Below are 19,091 nucleotides of genomic sequence, written 5' to 3' on the forward strand. Positions count from 1 at the left end.
ATACATGTTGGGGATTGTTTGTAAATTATTACGTTACAAAACAAAATGTATATGGCTTAATTTCAGTCTTTATATTAAAGCGATACATTTGTAAATAGTGATCGTTATACTTATTACGTAGCTGTATAAAATAAATAAGTACATACGATTTGATTAACAATTATTATTGAACGAGGAACAAAATATGACCATGTCAGCTAGTGACTCGAAATAATTGAGGACTTATTATTCGGTGCAGTTAAATTATAACAAAATATTCAAATTCTTTTCTAAACTATCATCAAAATTATGCAACTACGAATTTTTGCTAATTAAGCATTATGCTTCGGAAAACCTCGGACAGTTGGATTTCGGTATGATCACAGATACAGTTGTTTTACAAAAACTCAAAAGTTCCCATCGACAATTTTACACAGGCTCAAACACCACAAACGATATCTAGGTTTATGAGATTCATACTATAATCCAGCTTTCCGTTTTCCGAAATCGATAATTATATTAAGAGAAGATTACTAATACGAGGTAAAATGTAAATGTTACAATATTTATTACAATTAATACCTAAAACATTTATTGCCTAAAACATGACTACTTTTTCACAGTAGTCGATGCTCGTCATTAGTTATTCTAAGTGCTAATTAAGAGGAAACAGACTGCGACCGTTATCATCATATTCGAAGATCATCTCAGAGCGGTCATAGGGTACTTGGAAATGTGTGACCATCTACCCCCAGACGTGGTTTGTATATTATCTTAGGGTTTTCTTATCGAAGTCTCTCGGACTAGTCGTGTCTTTATGACTGATGTATGTCTGTCCATCCGAGATAGATGGACACAAACCGAGTCTATACCGCAGGGTGGATTAATGGCAAAGCATGTCAGTCAAGACCTTCAAGCAGTCTGTGTATGACCCCTCTTAGTCACATTTGACGCGGTTCTATTATATTCAAGAATTGAATGTGTGCAAAGGTATTAATTAATGGGAATAAATTCAAAGGTATTAACTTAATCGTCAATTAAAATGCTGAAATGTTGCGTCAGATCTAAGCCAAGAGGTATATTCGAGACTTGGTCAAGTGTGTCTTTGCGAGGCAGCAGCGACGAGGCGCGAGAGCAGCGACGCGGGCGCGGCGAGCAGCGCGTCCGCGCGGCCGCGCTCCGCCACGCGCCCGTCTTCCAGCACCACTAGACTGTCGTAGTCGCGGACCGACGACACTCGATGCTGTAAACAAATCAATAGTTTTTTAAATACCAAACTTACTCACTTGGTTACGTATCTGTGTACGTGTACGATAACCGTGGCGCGTCTGTCAACGGCTTTCGCGTTGTCTTATAAGAGGGAGAGAGACACGCAATAAAAATTTGTCGGCTTAATTTATGAACGTTATGAATTGAGCAGATAAGACTTGGATTTTGGGTATGAACTTAGTTTAATGTAGGTTTTGTTTTCTATTCAAGGAATGTTCTGGATTAAACGTAGGTACAAGTTCGCAAACTAACCCAACTTCTATGGATAAAACTATAAACTTTTCAAGCTGAAAAAACGGAAAAGTACTCTGGAACTCGAAGGGTAACTTTTGTAAGAAATGTCCCTTACCGCAACGGTGATGATGGTAGTGTTGGGCGCCACCGCAGCGATGGCGTGCAGCAGCGCTCGCTCTTGAGACGCATCGAGCGCGGCGCCCGGCTCGTCCAGCAGCAGCGCGGCCGCCGTGCGCGCGTGCAGCGCCGCCCGCGCCGCGCACACGCGCGCGCCCCTACTGCCCGACCAGCACCCGCGCCAACTGCCCAGGCTGCACTCTGTTCGCACACGAAATCGTCAAAATAGTATAGATTTTTAATATTATGAATGCGACACTATATCTTTTCAAAAGTGTAAACCTAAGTGGATGTAGATTGCGGGCATCATCTAGTAGGTACCAGTGATATACCTACCTACGTATTTGTCTAGTAGGTACAATACTACATATTACCTAAATGGACCATGGCGCCCAATCTCTACTTACATAGGGACAGGAGGATCTACATTTACCTACTCCGGGTTAGTACCTACCTACTGAGAATTTCGAGAACGAGTCTCGTCATTGTAAATCTATGGCCTTAGCCCTTACCTAAGCCCGCCGACTGAGCAGTCACATAGTCGAACAAGCCAACAGCCCTTAAACTTTGCCATATTTCCTCATCCGTGTGCACAGCAAGAGGGTCTAGATTCTCCCGCAGTGTTCCAGAGAACATGACCGCTTCTTGTGGCAAAACCACCACTCGATGCCTCAGCGCACGCAACGGCACACGCGTCACGTCCTGGTCGTCGATCAGCAGGCGACCGCTGTGGATGGTTGTTGCTCCGACGCAGGATAACACCAATGAAGACTTGCCACTCCCGCTTCTACCACAAATGGCGACCTGAGACAAAATATTAAAAAAAGTAAATAATAAGTAGGTAGTTGGATGTACATAACCACCTAGCCAAATGCGGATTGACGGACGTCATACATCTCAGCACACTATGAAGAATTCTCGGGCATGCAAATTTCTTCACGATGTTTTCCTTAGAAGCGTACCCGGAATCGAACCCCAGACCTCCCCGAATCATTAGGCCGGTCGGTCTTACCGGTTTTTACTTAGGTAGGAATTGCTTATTTAAGAGTTAGTAGCCTTACCTTTTGTCCAGGTTTGACTGTGAACGTGATATTCTTGAGCACTGTAGGTAATCCTGGTTGATGCTGTATGCTTACGTCTTGAAACTCAATTTTTCCGTTTCGTTGCCATCCTGAAGGAATTGGACCTGGAAAGTTTACTTCATTAAATAAGCCTCATAACTAACTAAATAAGTTTTGCAATGAAATCTCTATTTCGGAGTGGTGTGAGATGTAGTTTTATAAACGTGAGGTTTATTTCTTGGGTGGGTAAGTGGTTCAGTGGAAGGCTTTGGTCGCGGTCAATTACCATTAAATCGTTAATAGAATTGCTGGAGCAAGCAGCGACTCTATTCCACGCTCTTTTATCATTCAGATAAAATAGATTCTTCGATTGTGTAAAGGCTACAGAATTTTGTTTTATAGTACCTACTTACTTAAACTTTCCAGTATAGTCATACATACTGGCAAGCGACCGCATAGGTAGGTATACTTATTAGGCGTATGACCTGATGGGTATTTTAGATTAGGTATACTTTACCACATACCATTTTCCACCTTTGTTACCATCTAAGACTGTAGGTGTAGATCCACAGTTCGCTTAGGTATTTATTGTAGGTAGAAAGATCACGCCGTTATCTATCACTGCTGTAATAACTAATGATAAAACTACTCGTGACTTACAGTCATCTCTATAGTCCTCCTGCGGTATGCTGGTGTCGGCGAGCACACGCTGCACGGCCGCCAGCCGCAGGTCGAGGTCTGCGCGGCACTTGGCGAGGTGCGCGAGGTACACGGGCAGCAGCAGCGCGTACGTGCCCGCCAGCCCCGCACCCGCGCCGCCGCTGCCGCTGTACAACGCCACCGCTAGAGACACGAACACGCTCGCAGCTCCCACCAAATCCTGTGCAAGAATTTTATGTTAAGGCCGGCTCACAGAGAGGGAAAAAGTAATAATGAGCTATTGCGATAGTAACAGAGGCGTTTAATAAATTTCAAGCCGCAGCACTGAGCGAGCTCAATTTCAGCTGCTAATGGTATAAGTTGTAAAGTCTTATTGTAGCAATTCTACTAGGTAATTCTAAAAGGCACTTCTAAGGTAACTTTATAAAATTTCAGCTTTTATGAAACTTTTCAACATTATTCAATACTCCATAGCCGCTCTCGGACCAACAGCGCTGGATGTTTGCCGCTATATCTCGCAATTTAAACATAATGAACTTCACATCATCATGCGTACCAACGTCAACCCCAACCACCGGTTGGAGGAATTCAGTAGCAACAGAGCATTGTGGTTACGATCCAGACGACGGAAGAAAACCGCGCGCATCCGTGCCTGAAGTCGCCCCGCCCGGACTGTGCCCGCGCCCGCTAGCGTCTGCACCGCCAGGGAAACTGCCCGCGCTGCACTTTCAGCCTCGATATGTTGAAACTCCCTGTAACATATCGACATATGTTAGATAGGTATATTTATTAATGTCTGCCGTTTCAGAGTCACCCATACTTAGGCGTGTACAGATTTTTCGACAAGGTCAAGGCATATTTTGGTAGGCAAATGATACATACTGCTTTATCCACGGTTTATTAAAAATCTGTAGGTAGTTCGCAGTTTTACAAAATATCTCAGCACTCACCAAATTGTAGCGATGCAGTGTCTGATAGATTTCTAAAACGCACTAGCCATTTAGAAAATGTGATTTCCCTGAGATGTCTTCAAACATTTTAAGGTAAAGTAAACCATATTTACGGAAGTAGGTATTTAGTAGGACACAATTTATTGAAATTGATACTCAGGGTCAACCACATGTTGTAGATTGCGGTCACTAGGTACGCTCGCGCTAATATGAATTATTGAGTATTAAATGAATGCTTCACTACCCATAATAATTATTATAAATGCGGAAGTGTGTTTATTTATTGGCTTGTCCTTCAATCTCGTCGCAACGAGAAACGGATCGATGTGATTTTTTGCATAGCTATTGGCAGTTCTAGGCCTGGAACTTGAATTCCAGGAATGGTGAATGACAAAAGCTACTTTTTATACCGGAAAATCAAATTCAATTCAATTTCCCATTCATTAGAGCTCATTCATAAAATACTTAGCTCACGTCGGTTTTAAGAGGTCGGGCGGTCTGAAACCAGAGAGCACTTTAGAAATTAGGATCCCCATATATTGGACTAATGTAATACTTCCAGCACAAGCTCACCTAATTCACAGTTGGAACTAAGAAGGTAAAGGGAAATATCAACATGCACATTTTAAAGGGATTTATTGAGTTCACCTCGCATTATGTAAGTAGACAGACTGCAGAACAAGAAACACTATCACGGCGGGTACGATAGCGAGTAGAGTCCACGGTGAAGCGACCGCGTTCACCAGCATCGTCGCCCCGCAGAGTAAGGCAAGTTGTGCCCATCTGCTCATTGCCATTGGTAATTTCTGCAAGGAACATAATTTAGATTATTAGTAATCAAAATGTAATAGACTGCGAGTATATTATATTAGTAGGTACAATAGTGTCCTCGCGACTGAATTTCGGCTGTGACGATAAAACTCTATGGAGATTTAGACCTCCGAGCTATTATAGTGACAAGTGTGTGTGTAGGTACCTAAAAAAAGAGACGAGGGAATGTCTGGTGCATTCTGATAGTACGTTGGAATGGTAAGCCGACATGACCGGAAAGAGATGAAGCGACGACTTTAAGTGGTCTCCGAGGCAACCTGGAAATTGAACCCAGGAGCTCTTCATCCACAGTCGAACATGGTCTAATGGAACACTAAATCAACGAGGTAGTTGAGATTTTGACTTTAGTAATAGGTACCAAATAGGTATCAAAATATGTCTAAAAATCTTTTAAAAGTCAGACTGCTTATCTTCCTTTGAAATTTGGCATCTTCCTTGGCATCTTAAGGAATAACCGTGGCCAATTTGCGAAATTATATTTTTTTTAATTAGCACTGTTACAGCATAGGCCCCTGTGTATTGGAAGATTCGCATAGTGCCTGCTTCCTGGATACTTTGCTAGCTACAAAATCACCTTGTCTACGACGAGTGTATCGGAGGAAAACCGGTGTAGAGTGTCTCCGGCTGGTCGCGCAAGGTGGTGCTGCAGCGGAGCGTGGAGAGTGGCGTGCAACAAGCGCTCGTGCAGTGCGCGCCGCGAGGCCGCGCCCGCGCACGCGCTCGCCACTTGCGTGCACGCAGCCAAGCACGCGCCGCACAAACACCACAGCGCGTACACTTGTATCATGTCCCACATCTATAAAAGGAGGTACCTAATAACATTCGCATTTTGCACCTGCCTCAATAGCAAAACGACTTCCATTTTTTTTCATTCATTACTTATGCGCACTAAAACTCATCCTACCTTTCAGTTTTCAGTACCAGTTTTACCAGTAAGTATTTTCTATTCTAACTTATTAATTTCTAGTTTTATTTGATTTGACTGAACGCGCATCGGATGTGTCGGTGGTCTTTTCGTTACCCGTTGGTCAGAAAGCGTAGTCCGTGAGTTCTGCTCAGCCAGCAGCGAGAGCCAGTAGTCTGCTGCGAGCGCTATGCCTTGCGTCGCCGTCGCCGCCACCCAGAACACCGCACTCCACCAACTCCCGGCGCGGGCGTATTCCCACCATATCGTACTCTACAAATGATACTTTTTTTTTTGGGGAAAAAAATTCCTTACCCTAGTATGAGATTTTTAAATAGACGACATGATTCTTTAGACCAATTCTTACAATTCCTCTATTTCTAATAGTTTAAATGTTGGCATCGCTGACTGCCCCAAAATAACATCCTGTTTGATATTATGAGGACTGGCACGGCCGTAAAAAGTCAAACATGTCCGACTATAAGCCGGCCGCTCGCTGCCCGCTTGACAAGTGGCAAGTGGCAACCCTACTGCGTATAGCGTACTAACACCCCCGACAAGTGAAGGTTACAGTAATTAGAAAAGAGCTGATAACTTTCAAACGGCTGAACCGATTTTCTGAAACCACCTTTTAAACAAAAAAAACTTAAATCGGTTCATTAGTTTCGGACCTACGTTGCCACAGACAGATACACAGATACACACGTCAAACTTATAACACCCCTCTTTTTGGATCGGGGGTTAAAAAACGTAAAAAAACCATTACTTCTATTTCATAAATAATATAAGCGCGTATCTCATATGAATTAATATGTGTTTATTAAACTTAACTAAATACATAGGCTTTCGCAACGTTTTCTAAGGAAAAGCCCAAAACTTGTTCATTAACAGGTTTTAAATCAAGTCGAGACATTAGAACGTGCAAGTAGATACTGAGCTGACTATAATTAAAGTGGTATGTTACCTCGTTAAGAACTGGTTGTTCTTCTCTCGCGGCCGGGATGTCAGAAATGGGCACGGCGACCGCTTCTACGCCGTTTGAAGTTATTGAGGTGAATGTCGCATCGGGCGAAACTTCATCCACTTTACCTAAACAGATCAATAGGTACACATATCACTCCAGAAGATTAGGACGTTCTTTTGTAAATGCTTTTAGCATAATTACCCCATCGGTAGCGGTTAATAACTTACCACTACATCAGACAGAAACATAAGTTAAACCGAAACTAACTTATACCGAAATTTCGTTTTCTTAGCCTTGTGCGGAAGATCTGGGAAGTTGGGAATTAATGAAACCCCTACCATTATGTGATTAATGCTTGGGTTAATGGAAAGGAGTCACAATCGAAGAATACGACGCACAGAGAGCATAATACTAATAGTATCACGGTTTAATTATTAAGTAGTTCACGGTAAGAAGGTCCTATGCGCACTGCATAGCGCATTTCTACGCATTTTTGCGCGAATCGACTTGTTTACCTCTTAAGTCGGCCACGGAACAATAGAGTGGAATTGTACCTACTTAAATTTTTTTGCTGTGACAATCGTTTAAAAAATTAATGTAATCTGGTTGCAGTGGTTGTAGAGAAATCTCTAACCTAATTATTATTTTTCACAAGCAATATTTTTAGATTAATTATTTGATTTAAAAACTGAATGAGATAACTTCCATTTTTACTTAGGTATTTTCTGAAAAGATGTGGCTTTGATCATCGTTCTAGGATAACCCAACTGAGAATCGTACCTATTTTATGGGAATTACCTACTGATAGGTAAGTACAGTATGTTTTTACCATTACTTTGATCTTCTGCTGATGAATCAGAGTGAGTACTTAAGAATCGTCGCAAACTCCTCGGTGTCCACCTGAAACAATAAAAAATCCATACTTACCTAATACTTAATATTGTAAATACAAAAACGGGTTTGTCTGTCTGTCCGTTTTCACGCCCCATAGTTTAACCGATTTTCACGGGTAGGTATAGAGATAGCTTGCATTCGGCTAACGGCATTGGACAACCATATCACGGAAAATCAGTTTTCACAGGATTTATAAAAACACTCTGAATTATTGGCGGATGTAGAAAGTGAGTGATTGACAGAATATAATATGTACAGGAGAAAATAGGATTATAAATTAACGAATATAAGTACAGAGAAAAATACCCACCTGGTTAAAGTTCTATAATAAGGTCGCAGGCGGTTATTGTCTTGTCTCAACGGGCTATCCTCGCGATGTTGTTGATTAGGTTCAACAGCGCTTACGGCGCGCCTAATTTCGTGACGCCACCTATTTACAAAAAAAAATATCAAAATTGATTCATATATTTTGGCGGAGTAATCGCGTAACAAACACAAAAAATAATTTAAAAAAAAAGCGTCAAATTTTGAAGTTAGTTAAAAAAATAAACCTAGGTTTTATTTTTCATTACACGGAAAACTGCTACAATTTGTTTCTTGTTGTAAATAAATTTGAGTAGTAACAGTACAGTAGTCATTTATCGATATATTTTAGAGAACAAACTCAAATGATTAAACTCGAATGATGATGAAAATCCGCTATTATCCGAATACAAATATATAGGTGTAGATTAATTATTTATTATTAATTTCGGGAGTTACCTACCTAATTTAAATATTTGTATGGGTAGGATATGTATCTCCGCCAAATGTTATATTTTTACGATGCCATGTACTCAGTACTTAGATAACACTTACTTGAAACGGGGCAAAGTAGGAGGTGGTGAGGAAAATTGTCTTCCAAGCGAAGAGCGCACGCGACTCGGTGGCCGGCGCCAGGTGCCGCCCACACACGTCGGTACCTCGGCCAGCAGGTGAGCTCCAGTCACTTCACTGATGTCTAGTTGCTGGGATAAAACAATATAAGGTTATACCCATCATTAGCCATGACTCATGACGTCACAGGTACAATGCGGTCAAAGTGCAGGTACAATTCGAAAGGCATATCATTTTCTTACAAACTTATCTAACGTATTTTTTCACAATCCTCGGAGTATTTAGAATTAAGTATAATTCTATACTTCTACTAATATTCTTACGAGTACGTAATAATATTATGGATTTCAAAATGATTGATTTGGAACCTCTTTCAACACAGATATTGTATTTTTTGGCCAACTATGGAAGGATACGATTTTAGCTTAGACCGAGAACGCGTAGTACCTATTTAAAAAAGGTATCCATACCCAGGCAAAACAAGATCAGCGTGATTGTTTGCCAACTTGCTTGTTATTTCCATCTATCTTGAATAAATAAAACATTTCAGATAGGAACAAGTTGGGATCGCACCAAGGCATCATCAGACATATTCTGGAATTGCACGCGGCTCACAGCACGCAGCAGTTGCGAGCGCTCGCGCCCGGCGCCCCCCGGCGGGCCTGCGCCCCCGCGCGCCGCCGCCACTCGAGCTTCCTCAGCCAGCTGCGCCCACTGGGCCAGCGCGCCTTCACTGGTACTGTTCACACGCCCCACGCCGCTGACGCGACCGTCTTCCATCACTATTACCTGATAACACAACGAACAAAATGCATTTATTAGCTTCCAGTATTTTAGCAGCATGGAACCAGGATACACGAGATGATCTGAGTTCGTGTTTGTACGGGCTAATCTAAGATATTACTACCTACATACTGTACGGATTTTCATGACTTTCACTATGGAAAGACGGATTATTATATTATATCCGAAGAAGGAAACGAATATTTTGCGAAAATAAGCTACCGGTATGATGATCATGAATTACTTATAAATTAAGGAAAAAATCTCTAATCTAAGATTAGGAATTGGGGACCAAACCGTAATCTTAGATAAGGTATTGGTCTGCAATCACATCGCCACGCAACCTCTCAGATTCCGTGGCGTAGCGTTGTAAAAGGGTAAAATACACTCTAGTTAAAAAATTCGTACCGTATCGGCGTAGTGCAGCAATTCTAATCTATTGGTCGCTACCAAAACGGTGCGACCACTTCGAGCGGTGGGAAGTAGCGCCCTCGCGACCAAGTGTCGAGCAAGCACGGCATCTAGCGCGCCGAACGGCTCGTCCAGCACTATCAGCTTTGCCCTCGAATACAGCGCCCGAGCGACACAGACGCGCACCCTCTGACCGCCCGACAGCGGCGTCCCGTAGCTTCCTAGTTGCGTGTTATCGCCTTCTACAAAGTAAAATATTGGTATACACAGTTTGCAGTTTAACCATTAACACGGTTAAGGTAGGGTACCGTAGTCATGCTAGTTGCTAAAAACTTTGACTGTCATTATTTCGTGTATGGCAGTTGTTTCTAAAACCTGAAATCTCATATACCTACTGATTTTAAACTATGTAGGTGCCTCTTCAACGAGGTGTCTCTAAGGGTTTTTTTTCCCGCCTGTCGTTTTTCAGGTTCAGGATAACTGTATGAACTTCTTTTTTTAATGCCTCTCCGTAACAGATAATCATTTACTGTGCTAAAACATCTTAACGTAGAGTCGGACAGTTACATAGGGACTGGGTGAATTTATGAGGGTTTCTTTTTACTATGGAACCCTAAAAATGGATCCCAAGATCCATTGGCAACCTTACCCGGTAAAAGCTGCAGGTCTGGTCGCAAAGCCGTTGCGCGGAGTACTCGTGTGTATCTACTGCTACACCACGGGCTGTCCATCAGAATGTTTTCTTTTATTGTACCCTCTAGAAGCCAGGGCGGTTGACCAGCGTACCACATCGAGCAATTCCTGCATATTTTAATGAATGTAGAGACGGTAACCTAAATGTAATGTAACGGTAAATTTACTACTTAACCATTGAAAATTGTATGTAGGTAGCTCGAATTTTCAAAAAAACTTAGGTCTGTACCCACTTGTGTGCTTATAAGCAGATATCTATTATGAATTCAAAGTTAATTAAAAAGATACTACTACCGCTTATATCTACGGGAGCACCATTTCGTATAAATCTTAGTTATTAGAGTCGATTGAATAAAGAAAATAATAAGAATATTGGATTAACATATAAAATAAATGCCGCAGTAGAAACTTCGTTGCATATCTACTTTCTGTAAGAAATATGTAGTGAAAGTAAGTAGGTACCTACACATGATATTGATATGTATCGAGATCTTAGTGAAGTACTCGTAGGTATTATGTAACAAACATAAAAAAGTAAAAAGCAGACGTTGACCGCGGAATCTTGAAGTATAATATAGGATATAGTACTATAAAGTAGTTAGATTATACAGGGTGTTTGGTAATTAGTATATAAAGACGACACGTATCCATGCTACGTTATAATCTGATAAATACAATGCTGAAGTATAATGACGAAATAAAATTATAAAATTTTCATACAACATTTATAAAAAAACTTATGTCAAAGTTTTCATGACCTTACCGTGCCCTAACTTACTGAGATCGTTGGCCATCTCTAGATAGGCCAAGGCCAACGATCTCAGTGAGTTAGGGCACGTTAGAACCATGAAAGCTTGGACTTACTTTAAAAAAAAATTAAAATTTTGTAAGGAAATTTTTATAATTTTATTTCGTCATTTTACTTCAGCATTGTATTTATCAGATCAAAGTAGCATGGGTACGTGAAGTCATTATAATATACTAATTACCAAACACCCTGTATATCTTATAGTTACCTATTTACCGACGCGTCTCCACGCTCATGATGCATTTCGCCAAGAACTGCAGATAAAAAAGATGATTTTCCGGAACCAGAAGATCCGACCACCATTATTAATTTTCCTGAAGTAATTTAATTTAATTTATTAATAAGTGACGGTATATATTTTCTACTTTGCATGAAATTATGAGTTTAGCTATTAACTTTACCTGATGAAATGTCTAAATCATCAATTTCTAACCACGCATTTTCTTTTAGTCTCCAAGAAAATGCTGTGTTTCTAAATCTAATCAAATACTCTTGCTCTTGATCTCCATTGAATTTGCTTTCATCAGTAATGTGTTCATCACCATTAAGCTCGTCCTTTTCAGAAAGTGGATTTTCTTCCGCCATTGTATCAATAAAAGCATCATCGCATTCATCTAAAACATTCTTCGAGCATGTGACCTCGTTTACAACATCTCGCACATTATAAGACTCTGGAAGTTCCAAGAAATCTTTTATCCTTTTATTGCTGACCTGGAGAATATTTTCTTTCATTTACTGGTAGAGTCACGTCAAAAAATAAACATGCATAGAAATTGGATGTACACAATTAAGAAAGAGCCTTACCATAGCTTGTATGATCATCAGCACAGTCACCGGTAGGATCAACATTGGTATCGTTAACTGGTTAAAGAGGGCCAGTCCAGCGAACACGTTTACAACAGTCAAATTTTTGCCGTGGTCAAGAAAGTAATGTGTCGTGAAAGTTATAACAGTAACTAATATTGCCGATAAATGTGTTGTGAATGCTGAAATAATTATACATATTTAATGAGGTCGACAAGCAGTGATAGCCTAGCCGTTAAGATATTGGCCTTCAGTTCGGGAGGTCGGAGTTTTTTCTTTTTTTTTTTTCAACTTTTCCAAGTTATGTGCGTTTTAAGCATTTAAATATCATTTGTTATAACGGTGAAGGAAGACATCGCGAGGAAGCCTGCATAATTGAGAGTTCTCTATAATTTTCTCAAATAAGTGTGAAGTCTCTCAGTCTTGACCAGCGCGGTGGACTGTAGTCAAACCCTTCTCATACTGTGAGGAGACTCGTTCTCAGTAATGAGCTGGCGAAGGGGTGATGATAATGATAAAATGTAACTTTAAAATACTATGTGGTTGTATTTGCAATTAAAAGTACGTACTCAGTAAACTCCAGTAGGCAGAGTCTTTATTGAGAAGTTTTAATTCTACTTCTCGAAGTTGTAATATCTTCTCATTGAACAAGTCTTCCCACACGTACAGTTTTATAACATTCATTCCTTGTAAAATTTCGGATAATTTAGAAACCCTGTGGTCGGTACATTTCGACGTATCTTTGGAGTTGTCTGAAATTTTCTTTCCAATGTAGAATTGTAAGGGAGTTATAAACAAGAAGCTGGCGGCTGTGCCTATCACTGCGCTTGTACCCAATTTTGTGTAAAGCAAATACAAAATAAGAATTACCTGAAAGAGAACATAAAGAAATAATTAGGTATGTCAACATGATATAGAGACCTACTAAAAATATGAAAATATTTCCTTACCTTTAACGGTATTGCCCACGTGTAATGACAAATCCATACACACGACATAATGTTATACGTATCCTGTGATATCAAATTGATAAGGAGCCCGGACTGTGTGTTAGCTTCTTCGTCAGGGTTATGAAGCAGTGGCGACTTCTCATCTACATTTGCATCTGATGACCAAGATGCCAACCGCATACATTTATCATAGATCATGCTCTGAAATCAAATTTGAGGTTTGAAATTTTGATTTTGATATCAGTTGAACGAATAGGTAGATATAGATACTTACTTGTAATGCCATTTTAAGTCTGGTACCTTCCACTGTTATTAAATGAGTGGAATTTTGCGACAAAATTGCTTGAAAAATAAGTGCCAAAGTAACGATAAGCAGCATAACATATCCATTCGAGAGGAATTCTTCCAGACTAATTTCAGCATTGGTGTCGAATGCTGAATTTTGGTCTTGTATAAATTTTATAATAACGGCCAATCCTACCGCTGGTATAATGGAAATGAAATCCCCAAAAAGTTTTAAAAGTCCTCCTATGTAGAAGTTTGGCCATAACATATGAACGTAGCAGTGCCATATACTTGCGGCCGTTTCTTTATTTTTTGTCATCTAAAAGGCAATATAAAGTTAGTATGCTTGAAAGCCCCGAAACATGAAACATGAAATACCTATATTAGGTATAAAGCAAAAAATATTTTATCAAACCTTTTGTTTGTAGTATAATTTCTTTAGTTTTTCATAATATATTTTCGATCTCTCATTTTCGGGTATATCTCCCAAATCGTTATTAGGTGTAACATATCCTTTGTATAGTAAACAGTTCAACCAGAAGAAAGTTATCTTTGAAAAAAAGTGTGTTTCGTTGTAAGCGTAATAAGTATTTTTAGTTTCAGTCGTACTTTTTTGTCGAGATTGTAATCGTTTTGTAACCTGAAAAAGCAATAATTAAGCTTCACATTTATTTAATATACTAAGTAGATTATTTTGTACCTTTATGAACAAAATAAAAATGACAAAAACTCCTAGGGGTGAACTACGTTACACTAATGCCTACGCCCGCGGCTTCGCTCCCGTGAGTGAGGGAGAACTTGCATTTGTATAAGTATACTACTTATTTAGATTTTAGAACCTACTTTAAGTTAGTTATCTACCTAATTTAATTATTGTTTAAAAATATTTCAAAACTTATCGACTTATCGTGTTATTGCTGTAGTCTGGGAAGTGGAAGAAGAAAGGCGCCAGACAAACGTCTCGCCACTTAAGTAGGTATCTACCACACACACATAACGCGCGCCATCCGCACGGCGCGACAGCAGCGATCCCAACGCGAGAATTTTGCCGTTTACAATAATAGCGTCTGCATTTTAGGAACGCTCGCTAGTTTGTAAAATACCGAAGGTCAAATTGTTGACTTGTTTGAGACAACAATTTTCGTGAAATTGTAGATTGGACCCAGAACGAAGTCTGGTCACCTCAACTCTACGAAGTTTACATATTCTACCACTAGAGTGTAAATCGAAAAGGCTCCTGTTAAGCGCACTTAGAAAACTTGATACCCTTGGACTCTGAAACTCTAATTTGCTCCGAATTTTACAAAAATGCGTAGGCACTTTTGGGCCCTCCGCTATCGGTTCCGTGTAAATCTAATTTGGCGCACCATTTTGTAAAAGTCGTTTGAATCATCATTGAGTTTTATGACATACCTACCTACGAAAAAGACGAAGCATTTTAAAGTTCTTCGATGTTTTTCATCTACCGAGCGTTTGTAAAATGCCGCCAGCATTTGTAAACGGTGAAATATACACTACTAACTACTAAGTGCATGCTCGCGACAAATATTTCTGTTATAAATAATTGTACGGTGCGTATGCATTTCCGCCACGACCACGCGCGCGGCCGTCGCGTATGATTCAGTCTTTATAGCCGGCGTCGCGAGCGTCTGGGACTACTCGTCCTGCGTGAGCTAACACAAAGATCGCGTCACTAACATTTAAGGAGATTGACCTGTATAGACTATAGAGTGTATACATAGTAAGTTTTATTTACGTAGAATTTAAGGCAGTTTCAAAATTTTAACTGTAGTAATGGTACAAGTAGTTAGGTATATGGTAGGTAGTAAATAATTTTAGTGCCACCATTTCCGCTCCGTAGTACCTACCTACTAGTACTGCAGTAGTCATATACTCTGTAACTGGATACCTATATCTAGTTACTTACCTTACATTTTGCATACTAAACCTAAGTAGTACGTCGATGGAATCACAATAGTTTTACAAAACGTGAATAGGTGTAAGTAAAAGTGTGTACCTGTTACTTACCTACCTGTTATCGCGTTATCTGAGTACCTTAGGAAATCGTAACTTAGTACATATATACGTAAATAAGCATTAAATAAGTAGTTCCAGTCACCAGGTTCAATAGGTTAGCTAAATACGAAATTTTACTTAAATTAGCATACTTATGAATTTACGTTGTTCATGTGCATTTTAACATAAACTAACCCGATTTAACAATATAATTATTATGTACTTACTTCGTCATAAAAACAAAGGCAGTCGACTCCAGAGATGATCAAACAGAGAATCATTGCCACGCCCTGAACGTATACTTCGATAACGTTCAGCGTACCTCCAGGAAGTAAGTTGTTGTATAACACAGCTCCCGAACTAGCTGCTGATAGTAGCCAATATATAGCTAGGTAAAGGACGGGAGCTGATGAGCGTCTTGTCCACAGTGAGACGTGAAGGGCAGCAGATGCTAGCCAGGATAGAGGAGGCATGAGTGCAGCGACGAGTCTCACGGTATCCGCAGCGCGAACCGATGCAGCGGCCGCTCCGCAGCACCATGTCACTCCCAAGACAAGACTCGCGATGCCTCTGACGTTCTGACCTCGCCATCGGATGCCGTACCTAATAGACATGGTTAAAAAAATTACCAGTCTGATGATCCTGAACAAAATATACCTCTATGCAGCCGCAAAATATTATTTAGGTACTAAAGGATGCCTGTGACTTCGTCCGCGTGGATTTCAAATCCCGTGAAAACTCTTTGATTTTCCGGGAAAAGTTCGCATGTGTAACAAACAATAATCAGGATGCAAGCTATCTCGTTACCAAGTAAGTAGATTATGCTCGCAATTTTGTCCGTGAAGGTTTCTGCGATTTGTTTATCTTCTAAGCAAACTAAGGAAAAGTAAAGCATAGCTTTACCCACCAGTGCGCTCGTGAGGAGGAGCAGCTGCAGACGAGCGCGGCGGCAATGGCAGCGCAGTACAGGTTCAGGGAGTGCAAGGCGGCGGAGAGCGCGTGCGGTGCGCACGCGACGTCTCCGCGCGCGCACATTGCCTCCATCGCTGTCTTCGAAAATCGGGCCTCTTAAAACCGATTTAACAAATTATTTCACATTGTGCTTATATTGAATACCATTTGAGGCTGTGAGAGCCCGTGTGATCCTAACTGGATTTTTAAGATTTTCCTGTTAAAATTCCTATAGGTGAATGGTAAAGTCTAGCGCAGATACTGGATTAGGTAATTTCATCATTCTTTCCATAGTGTACAATATTATTATGTTGTACCTACTTAACTACTATATTGTATTTCATTGAACAGGAAATAAATTGATTAATTGCCATGTTAATTCATCAATAAATTATTCAATTTATCAAAAACATTAGGAGGAAAATTTCTTTATTGAGTCATGCTAAAACATCGGTCCGGGTTATTCCTATCATCTGGAATCTGGAGTCATCTTAAGATATTTTCGTTCATTTAATGTGTACCTAATATTAATAGTCATAAGATCTAAAATTCATTATACCTAATCTAATTATTTACTTATTTCAATTTTTAGGGTTCCGTACCTCAGAAAGAAAACGGAACCCGGAAAGGAAGAAGGAAAGGAAAGGAGACAAAGAATCACGTCGTTTGTTATTTTGATCGTCGTTGATCAAATTTTTGATATAAAGTAAATGTTTATTTCATAATTTCATTCAAGTGTAGGTAAACTAATAAAATTATAAAAAGTTTTTGTTAATGATGTAAATAAAAAGATATGGAAAACCTCAATAGCAAATAATGAATGAAAGGTAGGTATACACATCACTTTCGAAGAAGGTTAAGAATGATCTGATAAGGTGCAGATATGCTGCCATGTGTGGAATGTATCAAACATTTATGTGTATCAAGGTAACATCCACACAACATCCTCTCGATTGAACCATACGTTACTGTACCGGCGTTGCTTCATAACACAGGTAGCTCCCGTAATAACTAGGTACATTACTTAGTATGTGCCTATGTAGGTACCTACCTACCTTGATGATGTAGATATCATAAAATAGCTACCTACGCGTACCATAAATTCTATCGTTCAAAAATTTTTAGTGCGTTGTTTTAGGGTTCCGTACCACAAATGGAAAAAAGGAACCTTAGAGGGTCAGTTTGTTGTCTGTCTGTCCGCCTGCTGGTCTGTCAAGAAAACTTATAGGGTACCTACTTCCCGTTGACCTAGAATCATGAAATTTGGCAGATAGGTAGGTCTTATAACACAAGTAAAGGAAAATATCCAAAAAAATAATTTATTTTATCACATTAACTTGCAGTGTTCAACATAAAAGTGTTATACCTTATATGATGGTACGGAACGCTTCATGTGCGAGTCCGCCTCGCACTTGACCGGTTTTTTTATGTTTGTAGATACTAGATACTGTTTAGGTAATTTTTTTTTGGTATTTTCCAGATTTCATCACTCATAACGGCCATTCTACATACCTAATAATAATAATTGTCTTAAGGTGGGTTCCGTATTAATTTTACAAAGAAGTTAAGTAAGCACCTAGGTAAGTGTCATTTTATTGGATCAAAGTTACCTGCCTATCCAGTTATTGACTTGATTAGCATTTATTAACCACTAGCGATTCAATCTCTGTTTATTACCGTTACTGTTCCATGAATTTTCATTTGCTCTGCCTATGTGTAACTATAATTTTAAGATATCCAGATTTCAGACATGATTATGGGAACAAAACAAGATCCTACCCACAAACGCGGCTTCCGTAACACAAGTGACATCAACCGTAAAACTTTGTTTGTAAAACACACCTAGGTAACCTACCTACCTAACCACGGACTAGGTTTCATATACAGTTAGGGTTCCTATAGTGCTTTAAATAATTCAATTAATAAGTAGATAACTGAATTGTAAATACATAGAAAATCACCTTTTTATCAGTTGTCGCGGTCACAATAAAAGCAAAACATCCAAATGTTATTTATTCACTTATTAATTCAAAAGTTTGTAGGCATTTCACGTTTTAAGACCGCACGTCACTGTATATATTTAAATAATTTCGACTATTGTCCATTGTCTTCCGGTTATGTCTGATATAAGAATGGTATGAGGATCTTATATATTGATGTTATTATTCGTGTGATAAATTGACCGTGTCGGAAAAATCGTTCTGGCGGGACAAGTACGCGGGCGACGCGAGCCTTCGTCACACACTCGTGAAGAACTGAATATGTGTTATGTACCAATGCGACAGGCGACTGGCGAATGGCGATCGGAGTACAAATCGAATCGAGTTGGAACCTTGTGATTCGCGGCTGTCACATGCACGCCAGTGCAGTGGCGGCTCTCGACAGAATACTGGCAATGGACAGTGAACTGCGCAGTGTTCTGCAATTTGCAGTCACCACAGACCATGCGCCATTACCACAATTACACGGGCATTGTTACTCGCTCCTTTTTTGGGTCCCGTAGAAGGGTATCAAGGGGACGGAGGCGCAAGGTTAGTAAGCCTCAGCTGTCTGTCCATCCGCCTATCCGCGGGCTGTATGCATCTCGTGAACCGTAGTATAGAGTTGAAATTTTCACAGAATGTGTATTTCTATTGCCACTATAACAACAA

At 39.9% G+C, this 19,091-nt stretch overlaps 1 protein-coding gene across 3 annotated transcripts; it reads right to left on the reverse strand.

Moving 5' to 3' along the window:
- Positions 1-270: 270 nt before the first annotated feature.
- Positions 271-18,938, reverse strand: LOC123881179 (ATP-binding cassette sub-family C member 9-like). Of its 3 annotated transcripts, none has more exons than XM_045929813.1 (26): positions 18,715-18,938; positions 16,397-16,556; positions 15,717-16,092; positions 13,889-14,113; positions 13,463-13,792; positions 13,189-13,389; positions 12,808-13,108; positions 12,239-12,420; positions 11,836-12,145; positions 11,643-11,748; positions 10,583-10,734; positions 9,931-10,175; positions 9,313-9,528; positions 8,722-8,870; positions 8,174-8,293; positions 7,799-7,869; positions 6,970-7,094; positions 6,123-6,278; positions 5,676-5,897; positions 4,919-5,076; positions 3,877-4,072; positions 3,321-3,540; positions 2,661-2,785; positions 2,112-2,403; positions 1,598-1,800; positions 271-1,222 (listed from the first exon to the last, which is right to left on the reverse strand). In XM_045929813.1, the coding sequence occupies exons 1-26, from the start codon at positions 18,884-18,886 to the stop codon at positions 1,073-1,075; spliced, it is 5,163 nt and encodes a 1,720-aa protein (XP_045785769.1). In that variant the 5' UTR covers positions 18,887-18,938; the 3' UTR covers positions 271-1,072. The 3 variants fall into 3 exon arrangements, with proteins under 3 accessions (XP_045785769.1, XP_045785770.1, XP_045785771.1); XM_045929814.1 differs by having other exon boundaries at positions 16,397-16,554; positions 18,402-18,815; XM_045929815.1 differs by lacking the exon at positions 18,715-18,938 and adding an exon at positions 18,118-18,326.
- Between the last annotated feature and the right edge of the window lie 153 nt (positions 18,939-19,091).

The sequence above is a fragment of the Maniola jurtina genome, chromosome 3 (assembly GCF_905333055.1).
Source record: "Maniola jurtina chromosome 3, ilManJurt1.1, whole genome shotgun sequence".
Classification (NCBI taxonomy): domain Eukaryota; kingdom Metazoa; phylum Arthropoda; class Insecta; order Lepidoptera; family Nymphalidae; genus Maniola; species Maniola jurtina.

Excerpts from the sequence above, each read along its gene's own strand:
- LOC123881179 (XM_045929813.1), bottom strand. The coding sequence starts at position 18,886 with ATGGTCTGTGGTGACTGCAAATTGCAGAACACTGCGCAGTTCACTGTC. Across the intron at positions 10,735-11,642 it reads GGAGACGCGTCGGTAAATAG|GAATTGCTCGATGTGGTACG; the intron begins GTAACTATAAGA and ends TAAAATATGCAG. Across the intron at positions 5,077-5,675 it reads ATACACTCGTCGTAGACAAG|AAATTACCAATGGCAATGAG; the intron begins GTGATTTTGTAG and ends TGTTCCTTGCAG.